The sequence below is a fragment of the Hyla sarda genome, chromosome 3, assembly GCF_029499605.1.
Source record: "Hyla sarda isolate aHylSar1 chromosome 3, aHylSar1.hap1, whole genome shotgun sequence".
Lineage (NCBI taxonomy): Eukaryota > Metazoa > Chordata > Amphibia > Anura > Hylidae > Hyla > Hyla sarda.
In genome coordinates, this window is record NC_079191.1 from 144022655 (window position 1) to 144045749 (window position 23095).

Below are 23095 nucleotides of genomic sequence, written 5' to 3' on the forward strand. Positions count from 1 at the left end.
CTACATCTGAAAGATCACTGTCACTCTCTATAATGTGCCAGTTCTTGTTTATCACACTTTTTACAATAGAGTTCATAGCACTGTTCTTAAAAGCAAAAACAAATTAAGCAAAAACGTTTATTAAGTTCTTTATTATTTGTTTTTTTTAGAACTATAGATAAGTCTATTTCTAGGAACCTCCATAGCTTTAATATAAGCATTATGGATAATATTTTCACGATAACCTCTTTTAATTAAGCGGGAGGAAAGTTCATCTGCTTGTTGTTTGAAAATAACAGAATCGCTGTTGTTTTTTTCAGCCTCTAAAACTGGCTATAAGGAATTGAGTCCTTCGTTTGTTTAGGATGGGAACTGGTAAAATGAACAATGGTATTTTTTTGCGATGGGTTTGCGAAAGCCTTTAGTTAGTAAACGATCACCTTCTGCATATCTCATAAGGTCAAGAAATTCGACTTGTGATGCTCCATATGTGCTAGTAAAAAACATATTCATTTGATTAATGTTGTTGAGATGACTAATGAAGTTGTCAAAAAGATGATGCGGGTGTGCAGGCAATCCGGTCCATACTGCAGAATGCTGATAAAAGTGCAGTATTTGTAGATTTCATCTGCAATGCTTTATACTTCATTTTAAATCATAATACATTTTTGCTTTAATACTCACTGGTATAAACAAATATCAGGGACTGCTATGGGGAGCTCCACATCATGTTCATATGCAAATACATTTTTGTCCCACTTTGAGAAAGAACATATATAGTTCTGCTAATCCGTTTTTTTAAACACTTCAAGGCATTCTGGCGCTATGTGGATGATGTGCTAATTGTTTGGGAAGGTGACAAAAATCTTTTTGACGACTTCATTAGTCATCTCAACAACATTCATCAAACAAATGTTTTTTACTAGCACATATGGAGGCTCACAAGTCGAATTTCTTGACCTTATGACATATACAGAAGGTGACCGTTTAATAACTAAAGGCTTTCGCAAACCCATCGCAAAAATTACCATTGTTCATTATACCAGTTCGCATCCTAAACAAACGAAGGACTCCATTCCTTACAGCCGCTTTTTGAGGCTGAAGAAAAACAATAACGATCCTGTTATTTTCAAACAACAAACAGATTAACTTTCCTCCCGCCTAATTAAAAGAGGTTATCCTGAAAATATTATCCATAATACTTATATTAAAGCTATGGAGGTTCCTAGAAATAGACTTATCTATAGTTCTAAAAAAACAAATAATAAAGAACTTAAAGGGGTAGTCCAGTGCTGAAAAACGTATCCCCTATCCTAAGGATAGGGGATAAGTTTCAGATAGCAGGTGGTCCGACCGATGGGGCCCCCCGCGATCTCCTTTATGGGGCCCTGGCTCGCTGGCCAGATAGCGGGTGTCAACCACAGCACGAAGCAGCGTCCGACACTCCCTCTCAATGCTTCACTATTGCAGAGCCGGAGATTGCCGAAGGCAGCGCTCCGGCTGTGCAATAGAGTTGTATTGAGGGGGTGTGTCAGCCGCCGCTTTGTGCGGTGGTCAACACTCCTCCTTCCCGCGGGCTGCCGGGACCCCCAACAGGAGATCGCGAGGGGCCCCAGTGGTCGGACCCCCCTCGATCTGAAACTTATCCACTATCCTTAGGATAGGGGATATGTTTTTCAGCACTGAATATCTCCTTTAATAAACAATTTGTTTTTGCCTTTAAGAACAGTGCTATGAACTCTATTGTATAAAGCGTGATAAACAAGAACTGGCACATTATAGAGTGACAGTGATCTTTCAAATGTAGCCATGAAAAAAACCTATAGTTACATACCAGAGAAATAGGTAACTGAGAGAACTATTGAATAAGAACGCAAGAGCTTCCGAAAAATGTGAGAATTGTCTGATTAACGCTACCCCCAAGGGGAATAAAAAATGTGGAAGTTGTCCACAATGTAAATAAAATATTCATTCACATATTATTAAGTTGGGACACACAATAAGCTCTATTCACGAACTTATTACATGCTGTACTTCCCATGTGGTATATTTTTCTAATGTGCTGCTATACTAATGTGTATGCATTTTTATATAGGCAAAACACTTAGACAGCTGAGGATCAGGGTACGCAAGCACATTTATTCCATTAAAACTGGAAATGGTGCTCCCCGATTTATCCAGCATATAAGAGAAATACATAATAGTGAGATTGAAGGGATTAAATTTGGTGGCCTAGAATTTATTAGACATACCAATTCCACTCTAGATGTTAATACTAGGTTATTACGAGCAGAATAATGCGCCTTGATGCGCAGGGACTGTTTGGATTTAATGGTAGAGCGGACATGGCCCCATTTTTATAATTTCTCATAGTCCTCATAGTTAGGCTTTATAATGATTTTGTATATATACTTCTCATCCTGTATATTTTTCTTTTTTGCATGCTCACCTGTTGCGGTCATGTAATCACTGACGCACGCTCCCTTTATTTAAAAACCACAGCGCTATGACTTGAAGTGGGGCCGGATGAAGCCCATACTGCGCAAAATTACCGGTGACAGCCTCTGAGTGCCCACGCACGCCTGCAGTCCTGGTCCGTCGGCTTTCTCCAGATAGGAGCATCGAGTCCCGTATCCAGTGGTGAGTGCGGATGTCTTTGATTGTCTAGTATACCGCATATATTTGAGGCTTTTCTTTCCTTTATATCCCAGCACCACCACATGAATTCCAAAGAAGTGTTTCTCTGTATGCTACGCTGATAGCCTATTCTGGCTCTGAAGTTAACCCTCGTTTAACTCTATACTAGTGGTGCCGTCTCCACTCTCCCCTACACACGTAATATATATTTGGATCTACTCCCTATGAACATGTTATGGTAACAGTTGTTTAGGTATATTCTATGTAAATATTTTATAGTAATGTGGTAGCGGGGTGTGATGAGGGTAGATGTTGTTACCCTAGGGGAAGATGGCATTAACCCCTTGTATTCGTGATGCCAGGGCGTGATTTAGCCTAAAATTACCCAAGGGTATATCGCTGGATCCTGGGCTAGGCACGGGGGCAATAAAGACGCCAAGTTACGGCCAATGGTAGCTTTACTGAGGGTAAAGTCTATACAGTCTGTACAGGAGGTGACCAGTGACGCAGAGACCTTAAGGGCTTGCTGGGACTTGTAGTAGGACTGGACAATTGAATGCAGACCACGCTGACTTGACAGATGACAGGGACTGACTTGACTGACTTAAGCTTACTTGACTTGATGGTGGCTGCAGGACTGGACTTTGAGGCCTCCAACACTCTGGACACACACACTAGGCACGACTGCACTGGACCTCAGCAGGAAGCCAGAGCAGAGCTTAAAGAGAAAGAAGCTAGCTTCACCCAGGGCTTATATGGGGGACACTAGCAGGGAGCCCATAGGTCACTCTTGGGATCACCTGGTCACTGGTACCTCCTGGGTAAAAATCACATGACTTAACTCTTAAAGATACAACACATTTTATAATACAATACACTGCAGAACATATGTACAGGGGGAAACAGGTGCAAGGGGACCTGGGGACACTGAAGGAGGCTGTCTGACAGGCCACAAGGGTACGGGGTAACATGTCCCATACTGGGCCATCACAGTAACATTGTATAGGTATGCTCCTTCTAAATACTGTTGTTTTAGTGTATTCTCAGTAAACACATGTAAGCACTCTATAGTAACATTGGTATAGCTATACTCCCTGTAAACCCTGTATTGGACCATTTGCTTAGAGGTCTATGTAACCACTGTTGGGGAGATTTCTCAAAACCTGTGTAGAGGAAAAGTTGACCAGATACCCCCAAACAACCAGATTGCTTATTTTATTGTTCAGAGGCCTTTTCAAAAATTAAAGAAGCAATCTGATTGGTATGGGCAACTGGTCAGCTTTTACTTTGCACAGGTTTTGATAAATCTGCCCATGTTTATTTTTGTTGTAATCTCCTCTGTTGGTGCATGTAGTGGAAGGGTGGTTTGGACTTAAAAAAATATTTCTCATAAAGTTATGGCATGTCTTGGTGATATGCAGTGACATGATGATTTGTGTGTCCAACCTGTCAAACTGATTGGTATGCACAGAAGTGGGGCTATTTTTCCAGCACATCAGAACTCCATTCTGCCACTCAACTGGTCATGAAATTGTGGCTTGCCCCTTTTACTTGAATGTTACCATGCTGCACAGTTCCTCAGGTGGACGGCTGATGGGGGCTGTTTGGAGGAAAAAGAATCAAGAGAATGCTTGCACTGCATCTTTCTTTTGATCAGTTGGGGTCCCTGAGGTCTGACCCCCCCCTTTCTTATAAGCTAATGAGGTAATCTAGTGATATGCTACCACTTTATGAGATGGGAGTACCTCTTCAAATTTATGACAGCACGTAGAAGTAGAGATGTCAAGCACCTCGGCATAGATACACTGTCCCTATTAGACTTTAGGTGGAGGCAAAGTGAACACTGTCCTTATTGAGTCAAGTGGTGGTGCGTAGCATGTAGATAAGTAGATGATATATCAACGGAGGAGAAGGATGAAAAGAGGCAATACCGCACTAACCATATCATAGCATGTACAGCGGTCAGAAAAGCAGGGGTGCCTCGTTGGGACAGAAGCTGTTTCGTGTGACACAGCACACTTCATCTACTGAGTGTTGGCAGACTAAGTGTGCTGTGTCACACGAAACGGCATCCGTCCCAATGAGGCGCCCGTGCTTCTCTGACCAATGTACATGCTATGATCTGAACAATAAAGGAGTCTGTTATTAATGGTGAGTGCGGCATTATCTCTTTTCATCCTTCTCCTCTTTAAATTTACCACTTCGCCAGCAGCACTAGTCTATTGACCCCCTGGTGAAGCTGTACTAACAATAATGTGCCATACCAACACAACACCAAGTGTGATAAACGATTGGCTGCTGCAGCATCAATACAGAATGTGATGGTATATGAGTACAGAATGTCATGGCTGGTGCAATTTAACAGACATGGGGTGGGGGGGGGGGGCTTGTCTGGTGTCACAGGACTGGTAGAGAACAGGTAAGTATTGGTTTTGTTGTTGTTTTATCACATAAGCAGTTTATAAGCCCAGAAGACCACTTAAAAACAAATTATTCCTTCCAAATTGAGTAAGGACTATGCATTTGCTCTAGCCTGTCAAGTTTATAAGTTTATATATCTATATAAACTGCAATATGGTGTACAATGATGAACCTACCCATAGTCCAATTACAGCCTCATACTGTGCGGTGACACACTTTTTGTTTGCTTTTTGTTCTGCTCTGAACTTTTAGAGTCTCATTACCCGGAGGTATTTTTATCTGCCGTAGGCTTTGGCTGATTGTAAAAGTAAATGGGACATAATTGGGGAGATATGTTGAGTTTTGCTTTGTACGTAAACAAGACGTCAAACCAATTAAATATTTCAGCAATCCTTGTTTACTTTCCTCTTTCCTATTGAGAAGCAGCTCTCTGTTTACTGCTCCTCTTATTAGACATCATCTGTATTTTCTCCATATAAATTATTCATGCTTCTATAATCACTTTATTAATGGACCTAAGATGACTTTTAAAGTGCACACCTCTTCTCTTGCATGGAGCTGATAGATGGTGATGACAATTTTTTACCTTACATGTTTTGCTATTCCACATAGGAGAATTTAAGGAAGAATATATTTATTTCAGTATGGATCCACTTGGCTTTTGGGTTTCTTGTAAAGAATAACCTTGTTGCCAATACAGATATTAGGGCCTTGTGAACAACATCCTAAATTATAATCCAATATTTCTTGAAGGAAGCCACACTACACACATCCACAGGGGTACTCTGGTGGAAAACAATTTTTTTTTTTTTTCTTCAAATCATTGGTGCCAGAAAGTTAAACAGATTTGTAAATTACTTCTATTTAAAAATCTTAATCCTTCCAGTATTTATCAACTGCTGTATACTAACTGTGGAAGTTCGGAATTTCTTTTCTGTCTGACCACAGTGCTCTCTGCTGACACCTCTGTCCATGTCAGGAACTGTCCAGAGCAGGGTAGGTTTGCTATGAAGCTTCTACTCTGGACAGTTTCTGACACAGACAGAGGTGTCAGCAGAGAGCACTGTGGTCAGACTAAGAAGAACTTCACAACGTCCTCTGTAGTATACAGCAGCTGATAAATACTGGAAGGATTAAGATTTTTTAATAAAGGTAATTTACAAATCTGTTTAACTTTCTAGCACCATTTGATTTGAATTTTTTTCCCCTCTGGAGTACCATTTAAGTGTAATACATAATAAAAATGACTGCATAGTGAGAAGATGTGAAAAAAGTGTCAATAATCAGTTGTAAATATCCATGATCAGAAGTGCAATATACATACAAGCCATACATATTCATATATAAAAATATATATAAAAAAGCAAATCATTGAGATGAACATTTAAAAAAGAGTACCAAGTTACTATGTTCATTTACTCGAAAGGGAGTAATGGTTTTCAATGGATAAAGCCGCCTTGTTTCCTACTGCACCAAAACACCAAAATCTCTCCCCCCCCCCCAACATTACAATTATGCTGTTATGGCAGGTGCCCACATAGTGCCCCACTGTGACCCCTGATGCCTGATTTGCAACCGCTCAGGTTGCATGCCCCTAAGGCCAGCCCTAAATATTCTTGTTTAAATATCTTTAGCAGACTTCATGAAGGCCTCCGGTAGAAACACAACTTGTCATCGCTGCATCATACTCCCCCCATCCCCCCCCCCCCCCCGCCCCCTCCCAAACCGGATCTACTATGAACTTTTTTCCCCCCCCTATATGTCGTACTCTGTTCCCTGCAGTGTAGCTGCAGACACCCTGTCTGTCTGCTGGTTTAAAAGTGGTTACACATGTTCAGTTGTCCTCAGCTAGCCTATAGAAGATATAGTATATACTTACGGTATTTTGGCTCTTTTTATCAGTAACAATAGGTAACTGCATGTGAGCTTTGCTTCTCTTTCTGTAATGGTTGGACAATCACCCTCATTTTCAGGGCTAAGTCTGGGTCCAACTACTGATGTTTATGGCATATCAAAATGATGCTGAATATTGTGATGCTGAAGAAAAAGGTCTGCACTGTTAAAATAAAGACGTTGTACAGGACAATTGTCCAAATAAATATCTAATTTACTCACCCTGGATTAGAAAATAGTCAGCTGCAGATGTGTCACTCCGATGGCATCCGAAGACCAGGTGGAGGTAGGAGCGGGGAGGCAGAAGATGTTACGGGGGAATCAGGCGTCGGGCCACAGCCGTATCGCACCGTTTGGTGCTTGGTGCGACGCAGGGGCCTGACGAAGCACCAAACGGTGCGATACGGCTGTGGCCCGACGCCTGATTCCCCCATAACATCTTCAGCCTCCCCGCTCCTACCTCCACCTGGTCTTTGGATGCCATCGGAGTGACACATCTGCAGCTGACTATTTTCTAATCCAGGGTGAGTAGCTACGCTTATCTTTCTGTGATTACATTTTTCCATGCGTACTTCCATAGCGTCTAGCACCACCCATAGAAACCAGGACCATTGTTACACCCATTGCCATTTTACGTAATTATCACTGTTTAAATTAGTGTTAGTGCCGGATTTTTCTTTTCTTTGTGGTTAAAATATCTAATTTATATTTGCCCAATGATCTATTCGTAGCACTGGTGATAATGATATATTTTTTTATTGTATGAAAATGAATGGATATTTTATTTGTGTCATTTATATATTTCAGGTCTCTAATATTCAATCCAGAACAGCTTTAGTATCATGGTCTCCTACCAATGGGTATCCAAATGGAGATAAATCCAGTAATGGTCTGTCCTATTCCTGTAGTTATGAGGTTGCTTTATCAGACAAAGGGAGAGATGGAAAATATAAGATTATTTACAGGTAATAATCTGTCTGTTAACCAGGAGCCATATGTTAGCCGTGACCACTATAGCATAAATAGATTTTATTTTTAAAGGCAATAAAGGGAATGCTTTTTATGTGCATCAGAAATCTGTGTACTCAATGAACTTCCACTTGAGTTGACCTTGTTTTTCGTTTGTTCTGTATGTCTTTTACTTTAGACACTGTAAAGCATGCCTAAGTGTCATTATGAGCTGATGTGTGTATACTGTATATATCAGAGCAGAAACCTGTAAAGGCTCTGCTCTATGCCGCCTGGAAATATGTTCCTTGCATTACTAATATTTCCAGGTATTAGCTGCACTTTTTCTCACTCTGTTATATTGATGGTGATATCACAGCGGAGGGCAGAAGCCTCCATTAACTCCACCTTTTCTATCTCTCACTCTCAATGTACAATTTGTCTCTGCAGTGGAGAAGAATTAGAGTGTCATTTGAAAGACCTCAGGCCGGCAACAGATTACCATGTCAGGTGAGCTAGAAAAACAATAACAAGATTTGTCACATTACACATGCCATAGACAAAAAATGTTTCCTAGAGAGGATAAACAACCATTTTCCATTACGTGATCATTTGAATGTAATAGTGTCCTATAAGCAAAAAAAAAAAAAAAAAAAAAAAACTGTAAAAAGCAAACAGTTTATATATACTTTAAGGGATCCTGTCACAATAAAACACAGTCCAGTCTATGAGCATCATGCAAGAGGAGCTGAGCAGATTGATATATGGTTTTGTGTTAGAAGATCTTGTATAACTTGTAACTTATTGATAGAAATTCCTCCTCATGCTGGTCCTAGGCGTCAAGTGGGCGGTCTCATGGTCTTCCTTGCAAACGGGAATAGCTGTGATTCACTGATTAGGACCACCCACTGGACTCCTAAGCATAGGATAAACAGATATTTAAATAAGTAAAATACTTAATTTTCCCACCACAAAAAAAAAAAAAAAAAATTAAATAAATATATATATATATATAATATATTTATTTCAGAACTTGCCAGATACATGAGATTAATACTTGCTTATGGTCAACTAATATAAATTTCCTACTAATTATTAGTGGTACCATAATACTATTATTAATATAAGGGCTCATTCTGGATCATGCAGTTCTGTATTTGCCATTAGGCACCCATGGGACTGTGCAGCAGTGTTGAGGGGGGGGGGGGGGGGGCAGCACTTCAGTGAGTTAAAAGAAAATGATAAATACTTTTGATGTAGCTTCTGTGGCCTGGAAAAAAAACAACAACTTATCCCGTAGGATGAATCCACGTGAGTCAGAACAGCTACAATATTTACCTGAAGATTTGAAGCTGCACATTATGTTGTGGATTTGTGGTTAATTTCAGCACATTCTGTTTATAGGGGTGAGATCCATGGTGAATCTGCAACAAAATCTGCATCTAATGCATGTTTTTGTTGTATATCTCTGACAGATCTGCATAAATATATTTTAAATCATCCTAATGGGGTGTACTCTGTCTGAGTGCCTAGGGCAGCATAAGCTGGAAATGCAGCCCGGGAAACTTGCAAAAAAATTGCTATGCCCATAGAAGATTTTTCAAGGGGGTTTAGACATTTGCATGTAATGGACAAAAATCGTATGAAATAGGGAAAATTATAGGTTTTTCACTATATATTCTGTTCAAATTTCTGTGTACTGTGGCTAGCCAGCAGTCACCACGGGACCAGTGTCTTCACCAGGACTCTGTGAGTAGCTGAAGGCTGCAATTACTTTTCCTGTTTGATTAAACTAGGCCATACAGCGGTGGGATGTTTCATCACTATAAATGCAAAGTCAGACCTACAGTCCACATGTGGACTAGGGCAGGACAAGAGATGAAGTTTAACGGAAAGTGAAACTTTTTTTTAAATTTAATTTAATTTATTTTTTTTTTTACAGGTTTCTGCGGTTTTTCATATTGCAGACTCCACTTATTAAGACAGAATTTTGCTTAGAATAGTTTTAGGACAACAAAACCAAATTAACCACAGTTAGTAGGTTGGAAAAGTCCTAAGGCTTGATATCATTTGTTTTCTTGCTTCCTGCAGCGACTTGTTTAGAATGGGGGATACTAGTAACATATCTGACCAAAGACTCTGACATATACCACAGTGTGGGCATACAGTGGCATACATCAGCCTTTAGATGGGCACTGTCAGATACAAAAACGTTTTATATGTTGTACATCTTGGCAAAACAATAATCTTTCTAATATACTTTATAAGAAAATGTTATTTCCTTTTTATAGATATCATGGCTTATAAAATCATGGCTTTATCCAAGCTGAAGCACAGGCATGGACACAGTACTATCAGACAGGAGAGAGCACTGAGGAGTGCTATCAGACAGGAGAGAGTACAGAGGAGTCCTATGAGACAGGAGAGGGCACAGAGGACTGCTATCAGACAGGAGAGAGCACAGAGGAGTACTATCAGACAGGAAAGAGTACAGTGGAGTGCTAGTAGACAGGAGGGAGCACAGTGGAGTCCTATCAGACAGAAGGGAGCACAGTGGAGTCTTATCAGACAGGAGAGAGCACAGTGGAGTGCTAACAGACAGGAGAGAGCACAGAGGAGTCCTATCAGACAGGAGAGGGCACAGAGGAGTGCTATCAGACAGGAGAGAGCCCAGAGGAATACTATCAGACAGGAAAGAGTACAGTTGAGTGCTAGAAGACAGAAGGGAGCACAGTGGAGTCCTATCAGACAGGAGGGAGCACAGTGGAGTCCTATCAGACAGGAGATAGCACAGTGGAGTGCTAACAGACAGCAGAGAGCACAGAGGAGTGCCATCAGACAGGAGAGGGCACAGAGGAGTGCTATCAGACAGGAGAGCGCACAGAGGAGTCCTATGAGACAGGAGGGAGCACAGAGGAGTCCTATGAGACTGGAGAGAGCACAGAGGAGTGCTATCAGACAGGAGAGAGCACAGAGGAGTTTTTCAGACAGGAGAGAGCACAGAGGAGTCCTATCAGACAGGAGAGAGCGCAGAGGAGTGCTATCAGACAGGAGAGAGCACAGAGGAGTGCTATCAGACAGGAGAGAGCACAAAGGAGTACTATCAGACAGGAGAGAGCACAGAGGAGTCCGATGAGACAGGAGAGAGCACAGAGGAGTCCTATCAGACAGGAGAGAGCACAGAGGAGTGCTATCAGACAGGAGAGAGCACAGAGGAGTGCTATCAGACAGGAGAGAGCACAGAGGAGACCTGTCAGACAGGAGAGAGCACAGAGGAGTCCTATCAGACAGGAGAGAGCACAGAGGAGTCCTATCAGACAGGAGAGAGCACAGAGGAGTGCTAGCCCACCCACACTTACTGGACTGTGTCCATGCCTGTGCTTCAGCTTGGGCAAAGCCATGATTTTATAAGCCATGATTTCTATAAAAAGGAAATAACATTTTCTTATGAAGTATATTAGAAAGGTTAATGTTTTGCCAAGATGTACAACACATGAAAGGTTTTTGAATCTGACAGTGCACATTTAACCCCCATTGTACACACTTTCAGCCATTTCCAAGTTATGTGGCAGTAAACTGTTGGGTTTAGACAGTAAGGTAATGCTTTTAAATTTTGTGATTTCATTAAATTTCCTATAACTATTGCCCTGTGTTTGCTATGAGCACTGCAAAAAGTATAACTTATCTCATAGGTTTTATTGGGGTACTTTATATATTTATCACCCCCACTCTCTGCTTTAAACACCTCGTTTTTACGTTACAGGTGCTGGATCCGGCTGGGGGAGGGGCAAACTGGGCTCTCCCATACCCCAGCCGGACCAGCGCTGGAATCCATTTACTTTAATGAGCCGACCGGAGTCAAACGGTCAGCTCATTTTTGACCCGTAACCGGTATACTACAGTTTTAGGTCCGGTCAGGAAACCGCATACGGGTCAAAAATGAGCCGACAGGAGTCACCATTTGACTCCGGTCGGCTCCTTAAAGTAAATGTATTTCAGCGCTGGTCTGGCTGGGGTATGGGAGAGCCCGGTTTGCCCCTCCCCCAGCCGGATCAGGCACCCATAACGTAAGAACGAGGTGTGAATGCAGCCTTACTCTAGTATCTTGGACAGGTGTCCAGTATAGGACCACATACTCAAGATGTGGTAGCATCAGTGCATTATATATGGTAAAATAAGACTGTCTTTTCTAAAAAAGCCAATTTAGCTTATTATCAATAATTACACCAAAATCCTTTTCTATTGTAGACTACGGTCATCCCTTAGAGGCATTAATAACATGTATAACTTTTTTTTTTACTAAGTAGCATCCATCATAATTGTACCCTGGATGTATATGTTGGGGAGTCCACTACCAGATACTGCAAAGACAGTGTAAAAACAGACTTACACTGTAAAACCGATCATGTGCAAGTGATATATATTAAGAACTGTGTATTGAATGCAAACCCAGGAACACAGTATAAATGACTTCTCCCAAACCCAGGAACACAGTATAAATGACTTCTCCCTTATTCAAAGCCATTCTTGGCCTGGTTTTCAGTAGTTGCAATAAAAAACTGAACATGTGAACTTACCCAACACTTGATGCTAGATCCTCTAAAGTTTAAAGCGGAGTACTGGTGGGTACCTTTAGCGGATTATTGATGGGTCACTGCAGCAGATTACTGATGGGTCTCTGTAGCGGATTACTGATGGGCTCATGCAGCTGAGAATGCGTTGTGATCCATTTGTCATCAAAGCATTATTTAACAAAAAGAGATATAGATATTCCCATAAATAATTTCCGAAGTTTTTCTTATGACGTGATTTACTGTTTTTTTTTAAATCTATTTTATTAAATATTTTCTGTCTGCAATATTTAACATGTGCCTGCATACCTGCTGTGGGTCACTTATGTAACATGGTGTAATTTGCATTTGTCTTAGGGTCTATACAACAAATAAGTCAGTAAAGGGATCCTGTTCTGAACCCATCACGTTCACCACTCACAGCTGTGCACCAGAATGTCCCTTCCCACCTAAACTGTCTCACAGAACCAAGAGTTCACTCACACTACAATGGAAGGTAAGAACCATCCATCTCCTGGTCTACATGTATAGTTTGTCTCACTGGTGTTCTTCTACTTCGTGCTTCCTACAGTATTTTGCAAAGACACTTTATGATTTATAATGCAACCATTATCATGTGTTATATTGTATTTCTACAGAATTCAGAGTTTTTTGCTCTTCTTTCAGGCACCACTTGATAATGGTTCAAAAATCACCAACTACCTTTTACAGTTTGATGAGGTAAGAACATGAAGCATTTTACATTTCCCAGTAACTGAGCTGATGAATTATAGGTAATAAATTCCATATTTCCCATAGCTGATACAGACTGAATTTCAAGAATCTGTGCATGATCCTAGAAAGAGTAGTGGTCATTTACATTTTTAACTCCCATTTTTAAAGTAGCAGTTGTAATACTAGACATACATAATTATTAGAGATGAGCGAACTTACAGTAAATTCGATTCGTCACGAACTTCTCGGCTCGGCAGTTGAAGACTTTTCCTGCATAAATTAGTTCAGCTTTCAGGTGCTCCCGTGAGCTGGAAAAGGTGGATACAGTCCTAGGAGACTCTTTGCTAGGAATGTATCCACCTTTTCCAGCCCACCGGAGCACCGGAAAGCTGAACTAATTTATGCAGGATAAGTCATCAACTGCCGAGCTGAGAAGTTCGTGACGAATCGAATTTAATGTAAGTTCGCTCATCTCTAATAATTATATAAGTATGTGCTTCTCTTCATTGTATAGCTGCTATCTTTATTTAGGTGAGGGTTTCCCCTAAAGTTGTGCCCAGGGCGAGGCCTATACTAAGATGGAAACAACAAACAGGAAAGGCGTTTCTGAATCAATAAAATATCACTTTATTACACTTGATTATACAGAAAATACATACATTTAAAATTGATAAAATTACATATAGGGAGAGAGTATGACTGATGGAAAACCGAACATACATGGAGGCATACATGGAAGATGTAACCACAATGTTAGTATTACTGTGGCAGACATAAGTAGTGTTCACCAAAAAGGCTCAAAATGCTAAGGGTAACTGCAAAAAGTGCCAAAGTGCATCCTAGGGGAGTATCAAAGCAGAAGTTGCAAAATGGCAAAGATACAGGGAACACAAAAACCAAATAGAATAAATACAATCATTACCATGTGGACCGAGTAGATGTGTATGCTTCCACCACCCAACGTTTCGCTCAAGGCTTCTTCCGGAGTGTCCCCGGAAGAAGCTTTGATAGACATAATATAATTGATAGTGATAGACATAGTATAATTGTTCACTGACAGCTGTTATCCCCATCATAAACCTACTGAATGGGCAAGTTATGTCTATTGACAGATGGGGAAATTATCGGTATTTTGTACAGACACTAGAGGGACTTTTCATTTCAATGGCCCGCGTGGACTCGCCTAGTAACTCAGTTTGGTCCATTTTACAAGGGATGCACTAATTTACTGGGACTCTATAGCATGGTCTGCTGCACCTTTTAAGTCCTGTTAAATAAGTGTATAGCAACGAAATTCAGCATGAACATAGTTACTAGGTGACTAGTTTCAGGCCATTGAAATAAATGGCACCTGCTGCTGTACAGCACAGTATACGTCTGTATCCAAAGGATACCTGTGACATAACACTATAGATATTCTGTGAACGTATCCAAGGGAATGCTTATGAACTTTATTTATACTTATTTATACTATGTAAGGTGAAAGTGATACTTATGTTTTAGAATTAAAGGGGTATTCCGGGCAAAAACATTTTATCCTCTATCCAAAGGATAGGGGATAAGATGTCTGACTCGCGGGGGGCCCGCTTCTGAGACCCCCGCGATCTTCCTGCAGCACCTGCATTCTATGCGGGGACTGCACCTTTAGTTTCGGAAACCTCCGGGACTGGGGATGTGACGTCACGCCACGCCCTCTCCATTCATGTCTATAGGAGGGGGCGTGACTGCCGTCACGCCCCCTCCCATAGACATGAATGGAGGGGGCGTGGCGTGACATCACGTCCCCAGTCGCGGAAACCCGGAGGTTTCTTAAACTAGTGATGCAGCCCCCGCATAGAATGCGGGTGCTGCAGAGAGATTGCGGGGGGTCTCAGCAGCGGGCTCCCCACGATCAGACATCTTATCTCCTACCCTTTGCATAGGGGATAAAATGTTTTTGCCTGGAATACCCCTTTAAAGTATATAAGGATACTTGTGAAAGCTGCAGAATCCTTTTCACAGTGAAATTCATGTGAGACCTCAGACACATCGATCCCCAGTGGATCCCACTTCTGAGTGGTCATCTAAGCTCATAGGGGGAGATTCATCAAAACCTGTGCAGAGGAAGAGTGGTGCAGTTGCCCATAGCAACCAATCAGATTGCTTCTTTCATTTTCCACAGGCCTCTTTAGAGGCCTGTGGAAAATGAAAGAAGCAATCTGATTGGTTGCTATGGGCAACTGCACCACTCTTCCTCTGCACAGGTTTTGATGAATCTCCCCCATAGTGATACATAAAAGTTGCAGACACCAAATTGTTCTATAAAATAAAAAAAGTCTTTTTTTTTTTTTTAACTAAATCCATGAAAATATGCCTTGAAACGTGTCCACATCCTTTAAGGCTTCTAGTAAGAAAACATTTGCCAGTTTTATTGGCATTGGCAACATGCTTAAACGGGAACAGTTTTCTGTGGTGTGGAAAACATCTAGAGATGGCCCCAAACCTCTCATCTGTTAAGCACATTAGACCGAAACAGGATGTAAACACAGACATTGCACGGCCAACCAGCGAATAAAGCAAAGCATGAACGTAAACCTGGTCAGAAGAGAACGATCAATAAGACAGCTCTTTATGGTTTTTTTCCTTTGCATGGTGGGCTTCTGTGCGCGCAGGAAGCATTGGTTCTCTGAGGAGTTCACTAGCTCTTTTACACTTTCACGGATGCATATTTTTCTGTTTAAAAATTGATAGGAAAATATTTACCTGGCAGATGAAAAAATTACCTTCCTCCTGTCAACTGCCTTACTTCCAAAACAACTCTATTTGAAGAGATTAACAGATATAAAATATTCCAATGAAGCATGTATTTTAATGACCAATCCAGTCTTCCTTTACTGTGCCTCTTTATGGGTTTCATAAAACTCTGCACCAACCCTCCTTAGGCACTGCTACACTGGAATACCGAGAATGCTGTGGAAACTAGAATGTTGGTTGCCATTGAATAGTGCAGTGTTCCGATATGGATGGATGAAATGCAAAATAAATAAGTAATGAATAGGAAATGTTTATCTTTTTCCTCAGGGTAAACGAAATAGCGTGTTCAGAGAATGTTACATGGGGAACCAAAGGCACTGCAAACTGACAAAACTGTGTCCAGCAATGGGATATACATTTAGAGTAGCAGCGCGCAATGATATTGGAAAAAGGTAAGCATGTCAATGCGCATATTTACACATATATTTACAGTTATTCTCTGAATATTAATGTTTTATTCTCAGACTCCCTGTAGAGCTGCATGTTGTTTGCTGCATCTTACAGTGTACACTGTTATTTGGAGAGGAATAGTTTATATCTGATGTAATGAGACAACACTATGGCGCTCATTTACTATTGCAAACCTGAGATTTTTTGTCGGGTTGTGCGCCAGATTCTGTCACATTGCGCCAGAAATTCTGTCTGCGCCAGAATTGGCGCCAGAATTGAAAAAACCCTGACTAGCTCTCCATTTTGCTAAGAAAACCCGAAAAGGGAGCATGGCCGCCGGGGAAAGGGGGTGTGGTCTCCGAAAAGGGACGTGTTCCCGACATTTTCACAAAAACCCAACATATTTACTAAGGTTTCCACATAAAATGTGGTGAATTTCAGCTGAGGAAAACCAGACACATCAGAGCAGGTGTAAAAAAAAAAAAAAAAGCAAAGCAAAGTGTAGGGAAACTATAGTAAATACCATGGAAAATAAATTGTAGGGAATTAAAACCCACAAAGAAACCTACACAACACTCTTAGTAAATAAGGGCCTATAACTTTGTAAGTTATACTTTTCAGGTAGGGTCACATCTGCCGTATTTTGGTGCATTTTTTTTCTACCCAAAATTAGCTGCGTACTTTTCTACCCATAGACCTCATATGGTACATATGGTTGTAGTTGTGTCTCGCACAGTGCTCCCTGCTGCCACCTATGTGTGCGTCAGAAACAGCCCTGGAGCAGAACTCAAAGAACAAACCCCAGAGGTAGCAGCATGGAGTACTGTGTGGGAATGGAAAGAACTATATGAATTCCTCTGGGACATACAGCAGCCTATAAGTATGGTAAGTCATGACATTTTTCATAGAGGTAAATTATGTGCATAACTGTATGTACAGCGCTTGTCTGGGCATACAATGTAAGGGGACGTGACACTTAGTGGAGCTCTGCGGCCCCTTCATTTGTTGTAGTATAGCTAAGGCTGGGTTCACATTAGCGTTGTGGATCCTCATTAGGGAGCTCTGTTACAACAGCTAAAACATCTGAATAACGGGGCAGGAATGAAAGGTGTCATAACTGACATCCATGGACCAGACGTGTCCCAATCACTTTTCATGGGGTCCGTCAGGATTTCCATTAGATGTCCATTATTTTGCAAGTTTTAGCGCAGAAAAAAAAAACTAACATGCAGGGGTTGTTTTTTTTTCTCCACTAAAGTATAAATCATTTTAGCAGAATCAACAAATGGAGCTCCATAATGGAATTCTGAATGCAGATGTGAACATAGCCTTACCTTAAAGGGGTATTCCCACCTTTAGACATCTTATCCCCTATCCTTTGGATAGGGGATAAGATGTCTGACTGTGGGGGTCCCGCCGCTGGGGACCCCCGCAATGTTGCATGTGGCACCCACCTGATTATTGTCCGGAAGCCCTGGAGGGTCTAGGCCCCCTCCCATAGACTTGCATTGAGGGGACGGGGCGTGACGTCACACGGGGGCGGAGTCCTGACCTCACGGACTTCCGTTCCAGTGGTCGCGACCGAGACCCTCCAGTGCTTCTGGACAATAAACAGGTGGGTGCCGCATGCAACATTGCGGGGGTCCCCAGCGGGGGGACCCCCGCGGTCAGACTTCTTATCCCCTATCCTTTGGATAGGGAATAAGATGTTTAGGGTGGGAGTACCCCTTTAAAGCAGACCTGTCAGCAGGAAGACATGGGTGTAAATAAGCCCATAGGTAAATTGGACTCTCCACCCTGTTTTACTGACAGCCACTACGTAAGAGAACATGGGCTGGACTTTCCTGGGCTCTTGCCGTGCTGGGAAATGCCACTTGGCACTTAAGTCGCATTAGCATAACAATAAAAAGCCTTATATACCACTGATGAAGAGGACTATTGCAATAAAAAGGTATGCCCAGAATCATGACGACTAGCCCCATCTAGCAATGTCCTTATTTACACCTCTGTTTTCCTGCGGACTGGTCCACTTTAAATGAATGAATTAACATAAAGATGCAAATGAGTGGTGTTATTATGTACAGTCTCATTCTGTAAAAACATTTGGCCTGTGTTCATAATGTCTGAAACTATAAGATTGGGTTCACACATGGTTTTAACTAAATATACTGACCAAAATACTAAGATTGGAACAGACACAGAAAAACTGTGCACCTTTTCCTGTTTTTTTCAGAGGACTGTAACACCCCTTATCTACTACATTTTTTGGGCTAAAATCTGATTTTATGTCCTAAAATCTAGGCTCTGGATCTGACCTAACTTTGGAGGACTGTGTAAACTTCAGTAGCCATTTACTGACTTCAAATACCGTTACCCATAGCAGCATAGTCACCTAGTGAGCCTTTTTAGAATTGATAATTCTTATAATAAAATCCTTAAACACATAAATAGCTTAAAAATAAAAGAACCAATTAAAGTGGTGGTAAATAGGATTGAAATAGTCCCTGTAATTGAGTGAGTTTTCAGAGTTATGTAAAGTCTGCCTACTTGCATGACTGGCTGAGGATTAGAAATAATTGGCAAGTGAAAGGTTTTTCTGACACTATTTTGGCGCCGGTCACGGCAGATTAATTAAGGGACATTGAAGGACAATAAGTCATGTTCAGAGATGTCTAGAGAGCGATCCCATAGTCTGGACTTCTGAAGCCTTTTTCTTTGTTGTGAGCATAAGTAATAGGAACATTTTGAGATATAAAATAGACTTTTTCTGCAGCAGTGTGATCACCATTTTTTTTATGAGCCTTGACTTTGATTTCCTCTTGAGGTGAGCGAACTTACCGTAAATTTGATTCGTCACGAACTTCTTGGCTCGTAAGTTGATGACTTATCCTGCATAAATTAGTTCAGCCTTCAGGTGCTCCGGTGGGCTGGAAAGAGTCTCCTAGGACTGTATCCACCTTTTCCAGCCCACGGGAGCACCTGAAAGCTGAACTCATTTATGCAGGAAAAGTCATCAACTGCCGAGCCAAGAAGTTTGTGACGAATCGAATTTACTGTAAGTTCGCTCATCTCTAGTGACCACCTAATGTGTCTACTGCTGGTGGTTACACGGGCTCAGTAGCTCAGTCCTACTGCCAAATCCACTTGTACATAGACATGGCAATGATTTCTGCTATTGTACAGGACAGTTACCGTATATACTCGAGTATAAGCCGACCCGAGTATAAGCCGAGACCCCCTAATTTCAACCCAAAATCCCAGGAAAAGTTATTGACTCGAGTATAAGCCTAGGGTGGGAAATACATCATCCCCCCCTGTCATCATCCAGACCCGTCATTAACATCCTCATCATCATCCCCTTGTCATCATCCCACACATCCCCCCTTCATCATCCCCTTATCATCCCACACATCCCCCCTTCATCATCCCCTTATCATCCCACACATCCCCCCCTTCATCATCCCCTTATCATTCCACACATCCCCCCTTCATCCTCCCCTTATCATCCCACACATCCCCCCTTCATCATCCCACACATCCCCCCTTCATCATCCCCTTATCATCCCGCACATCCCCCCTTCATCATCCCCTTATCATCCCACACATCCCCCCTTCATCATCCCCTTGTCATCATCCCCCCCCCCCCCCTTCATCATCCTCTTCTCATCATTCGCCCTCAGTGGTCTTCAACCTGCGGACCTCCAGAGGTTTCAAAACTACAACTCCCAGCAAGCCCGGGCAGCCATCGGCTGTCCGGGCTTGCTGGGAGTTGTAGTTTTGAAACCTCCGGAGGTCCGCAGGTTGAAGACCACTGCGGCCTTCGACATCATCCAGCCCCCTCTCACCCCCTTTAGTTCTGAGTACTCACCTCCGCTCGGCGCTGGTCCGGTCCTGCAGGGCTGTCCGGTGAGGAGGTGGTCCGGTGGGATAGTGGTTCCGGGCTGCTATCTTCACCGAGGGCGCCTCTTCTCCGCGCTTCCGGCCCGGAATAGAGGCGTTGCCTTGACAACGACGCAGAAGTACGTTGGCAATGAACGCACCTCTGTGTCGTTGTCAAGGCAACGTGACTATTCTGAGGCCGGGCCCGAAGCGCTTAGAAGAGGCCTCCCCGGTGAAGATAGCAGCCCGGAACCACTATCCCACCGGACCACCTCCTCACCGGACAGTCCTGCAGGACCGGACCAGCGCCGAGCGGAGGTGAGTACTGTACAGAACTAAAGGGGGGTGAGAGGGGGCTGGATGATGTCGAAGGCCGCAGTGGTCTTCAACCTGCGGACCTCCGGAGGTTTCAAAACTACAACTCCCAGCAAGCCCGGACAGCCGATGGCTGCCCGGGCTTGCTGGGAGTTGTAGTTGTGAAACCTCTGGAGGTCCGCAGGTTGAAGACCACTGCGGGTGGGGGAGTTCACTCGAGTATAAGCCGAGGGGGGTGTTTTCAGCATGAAAAATCGTGCTGAAAAACTCGGCTTATACTCGAGTATATACTGTAATAAGAACCTGCACCCTTGAAGTGGCTTCTCTCCAGCACTAGGTGGAGGTAATCAAAAGAGCACCAGGGGGCGCTATAACAAGAATTTTACGTCAATCTCATAACACCGATTTTTAAATGATTTCAATGATTCTTTAATAGGTGGCTAACAAATTAAAGTATACTTTAGTCGCAGGCAGTAGCTGCTGGTGATCGCGGGTGGTAAGGCAATGGTGTTAGTAAGAGCACTGTTTCAATGTAATTAGGATACAATGTAATACATTGCCACAGCCTCTCTCAATCTTTGCTAGTTATCCTTTTGTATGCCATGATCAAAGGCTCGTACAGCTACTTTGAAAAAAAAAAAAAAAAAAATGTTATAACCCCTGGATAATAAATAAATAAATAAATAAAATGTCTCCCCCTAACTGTAGGTGTTTTGAGCTTCACTTTTGCAGAAATATCTTAAAGGGGTACTCCAGTGTAGGAAAATGTGTCCCCTATCCAAGAGATAGGGGATAAGTGTCTGATCTCGGGGAACCCCGCAATCTCTGACACAGTACTTTGGCTCTCCTCATGCACTGAGCAGGGGTCGGCACGCGCCCTCCATTCATCTTTATGGGACAGCTGAAGATAAACGAATACAGCGCTCAGGTATCTCCAGCTCTCCCATAGTGATGAATAAAGTGCCGAACCCTGCTCCATGGCAGATCAGACACTTATCCCCTTTACTTTTCATAGGGGATACATTTTCCTAAACTGCTATTTAGAGATGAGTAAATAGGAAATGTCCATATTCCAACAGCTCTTCTTCATCTTAAAGGAAAAAGAGGAGCTGTTGGAATAGCATAGTAAGTTTTTGTCCTTCCTATAAAACCCTTTTCAGGATGGGGTGCTTTCCCGTGACTAGTTACTTTGGAAGGATAGATTGATCTCGATGTCCCCTGCTCAGAGTACTGCGTACACCACCATAATCAAATAAAGTGTTCATTTCATTATGGAATGCATAGTAAGCAAGCAACTTATTTATATGTCTCTTGTCTATTCATAGTGAGTACAGCCAGGAGGTTGTGTACTACACGTTAGGCAATATCCCTCCCACACCCGCAGCACCCAAGCTTATAAGAGCCGGAATTACGTGGATAAGTCTCCACTGGACGAGGCCGGAGGGATGTTTTCCAGAAGAGGTGGTTTCATACACGCTGGAGATTCAGGAGGATACCGTACGTTGAGTGCTTGTCTTGTTTATTGTGCTCTTCACATTGAAGAAATGAATGATTTATAAAAGTCTGATGCTGCAAGAGATGTCAGTCCCTGCCAGGGAAAATAGAATTGGTCCAATTGCTTTAATCTCAAGTCACTGGAAGGCCAATATCCTCTCCTGATCCCCACAAATACGATTTGTGATCTATCTTTGGCCTCAACCGGTTCATCTAGTAATAAAAATAAGACTGAAGAGCAGCAGTGTATGGACAACCTTGTCTTATATCTGACTAATACTTTTGTATACAAACAATATACAGCGGTCCCTCAAGTTACAATATTACTTGGTTCCAGGACGACCATTGTATGTTGAGACCAGAACTCTATGGAAACCTGGTAATTGGTTCTAAAGGCACCAAAATGTCATCCAAAAAATAGGAAAAAGTGAGAATTAAAGAAAAATAAGTAGATAACTAATACAGATAAAGCAAATCCTTACATATAAAAGAAAGAAAGATCTGCTGGGAGCTGTAAATCGCTGTCTATGTCAGTGTTTCCCAAGCATGGGGAGCCTCCAGCGGTTGCAAAACTACAACTCCCAGCATGCCCGGACAGCCAAAGGCTGTCCGGGTATGCTGGGAGTTGTAGTTTTGCAACAGCTGGGGGCACCCTGCTTGGGAAACACTGGTCTTTGTAGAGGACAGGAGCTTCTTCGGGGTCCTATAGAGTACATGCAGTGTCCTAAAAAAGTAACATGGAGTCACCCTTACCTGGTGTCTAGAGGAGCAGGAAACCCTGGTACAGGTAAAGGGTACAGAACAAGTAATACCTTCCTGTACTGTAGGGGGCGCTACCAGACATCAGTCAGTGCATACGCTTCAGTAATACAGATGTTTTACCAGTGAAATATCCATTCTGATTGGTCGGTTCTTCCGGCCATTGACACGTTTCACAGATCTGGACTGTCCGTAGCATTGTATGTTGAGTCTGGTTTCAAGTTACAATGGTCCAGAAAAGACCATTGTATGTTGAAACTATTGTTTGTTGAGGCCATTGTAAGTTGAGGGATCACTGTATA

The 23095-nt window shown here is 42.3% G+C and overlaps 1 protein-coding gene across 4 annotated transcripts in view; it reads left to right on the forward strand.

The window, feature by feature from the left end:
• FNDC3B (fibronectin type III domain containing 3B) overlaps window positions 1-23095 on the forward strand; it is a 350539-nt gene that overhangs the window by 216264 nt on the left and 111180 nt on the right. For all 4 annotated transcript variants that reach the window (XM_056565195.1, XM_056565194.1, XM_056565197.1 and 1 more), the window contains 6 exons: window positions 7738-7895; window positions 8329-8388; window positions 12807-12945; window positions 13116-13169; window positions 16224-16348; window positions 21866-22037. In XM_056565195.1, coding sequence (XP_056421170.1) covers window positions 7738-7895; window positions 8329-8388; window positions 12807-12945; window positions 13116-13169; window positions 16224-16348; window positions 21866-22037 — 708 coding nt within the window. The remainder of the gene's footprint in view (window positions 1-7737; window positions 7896-8328; window positions 8389-12806; window positions 12946-13115; window positions 13170-16223; window positions 16349-21865; window positions 22038-23095) is intronic.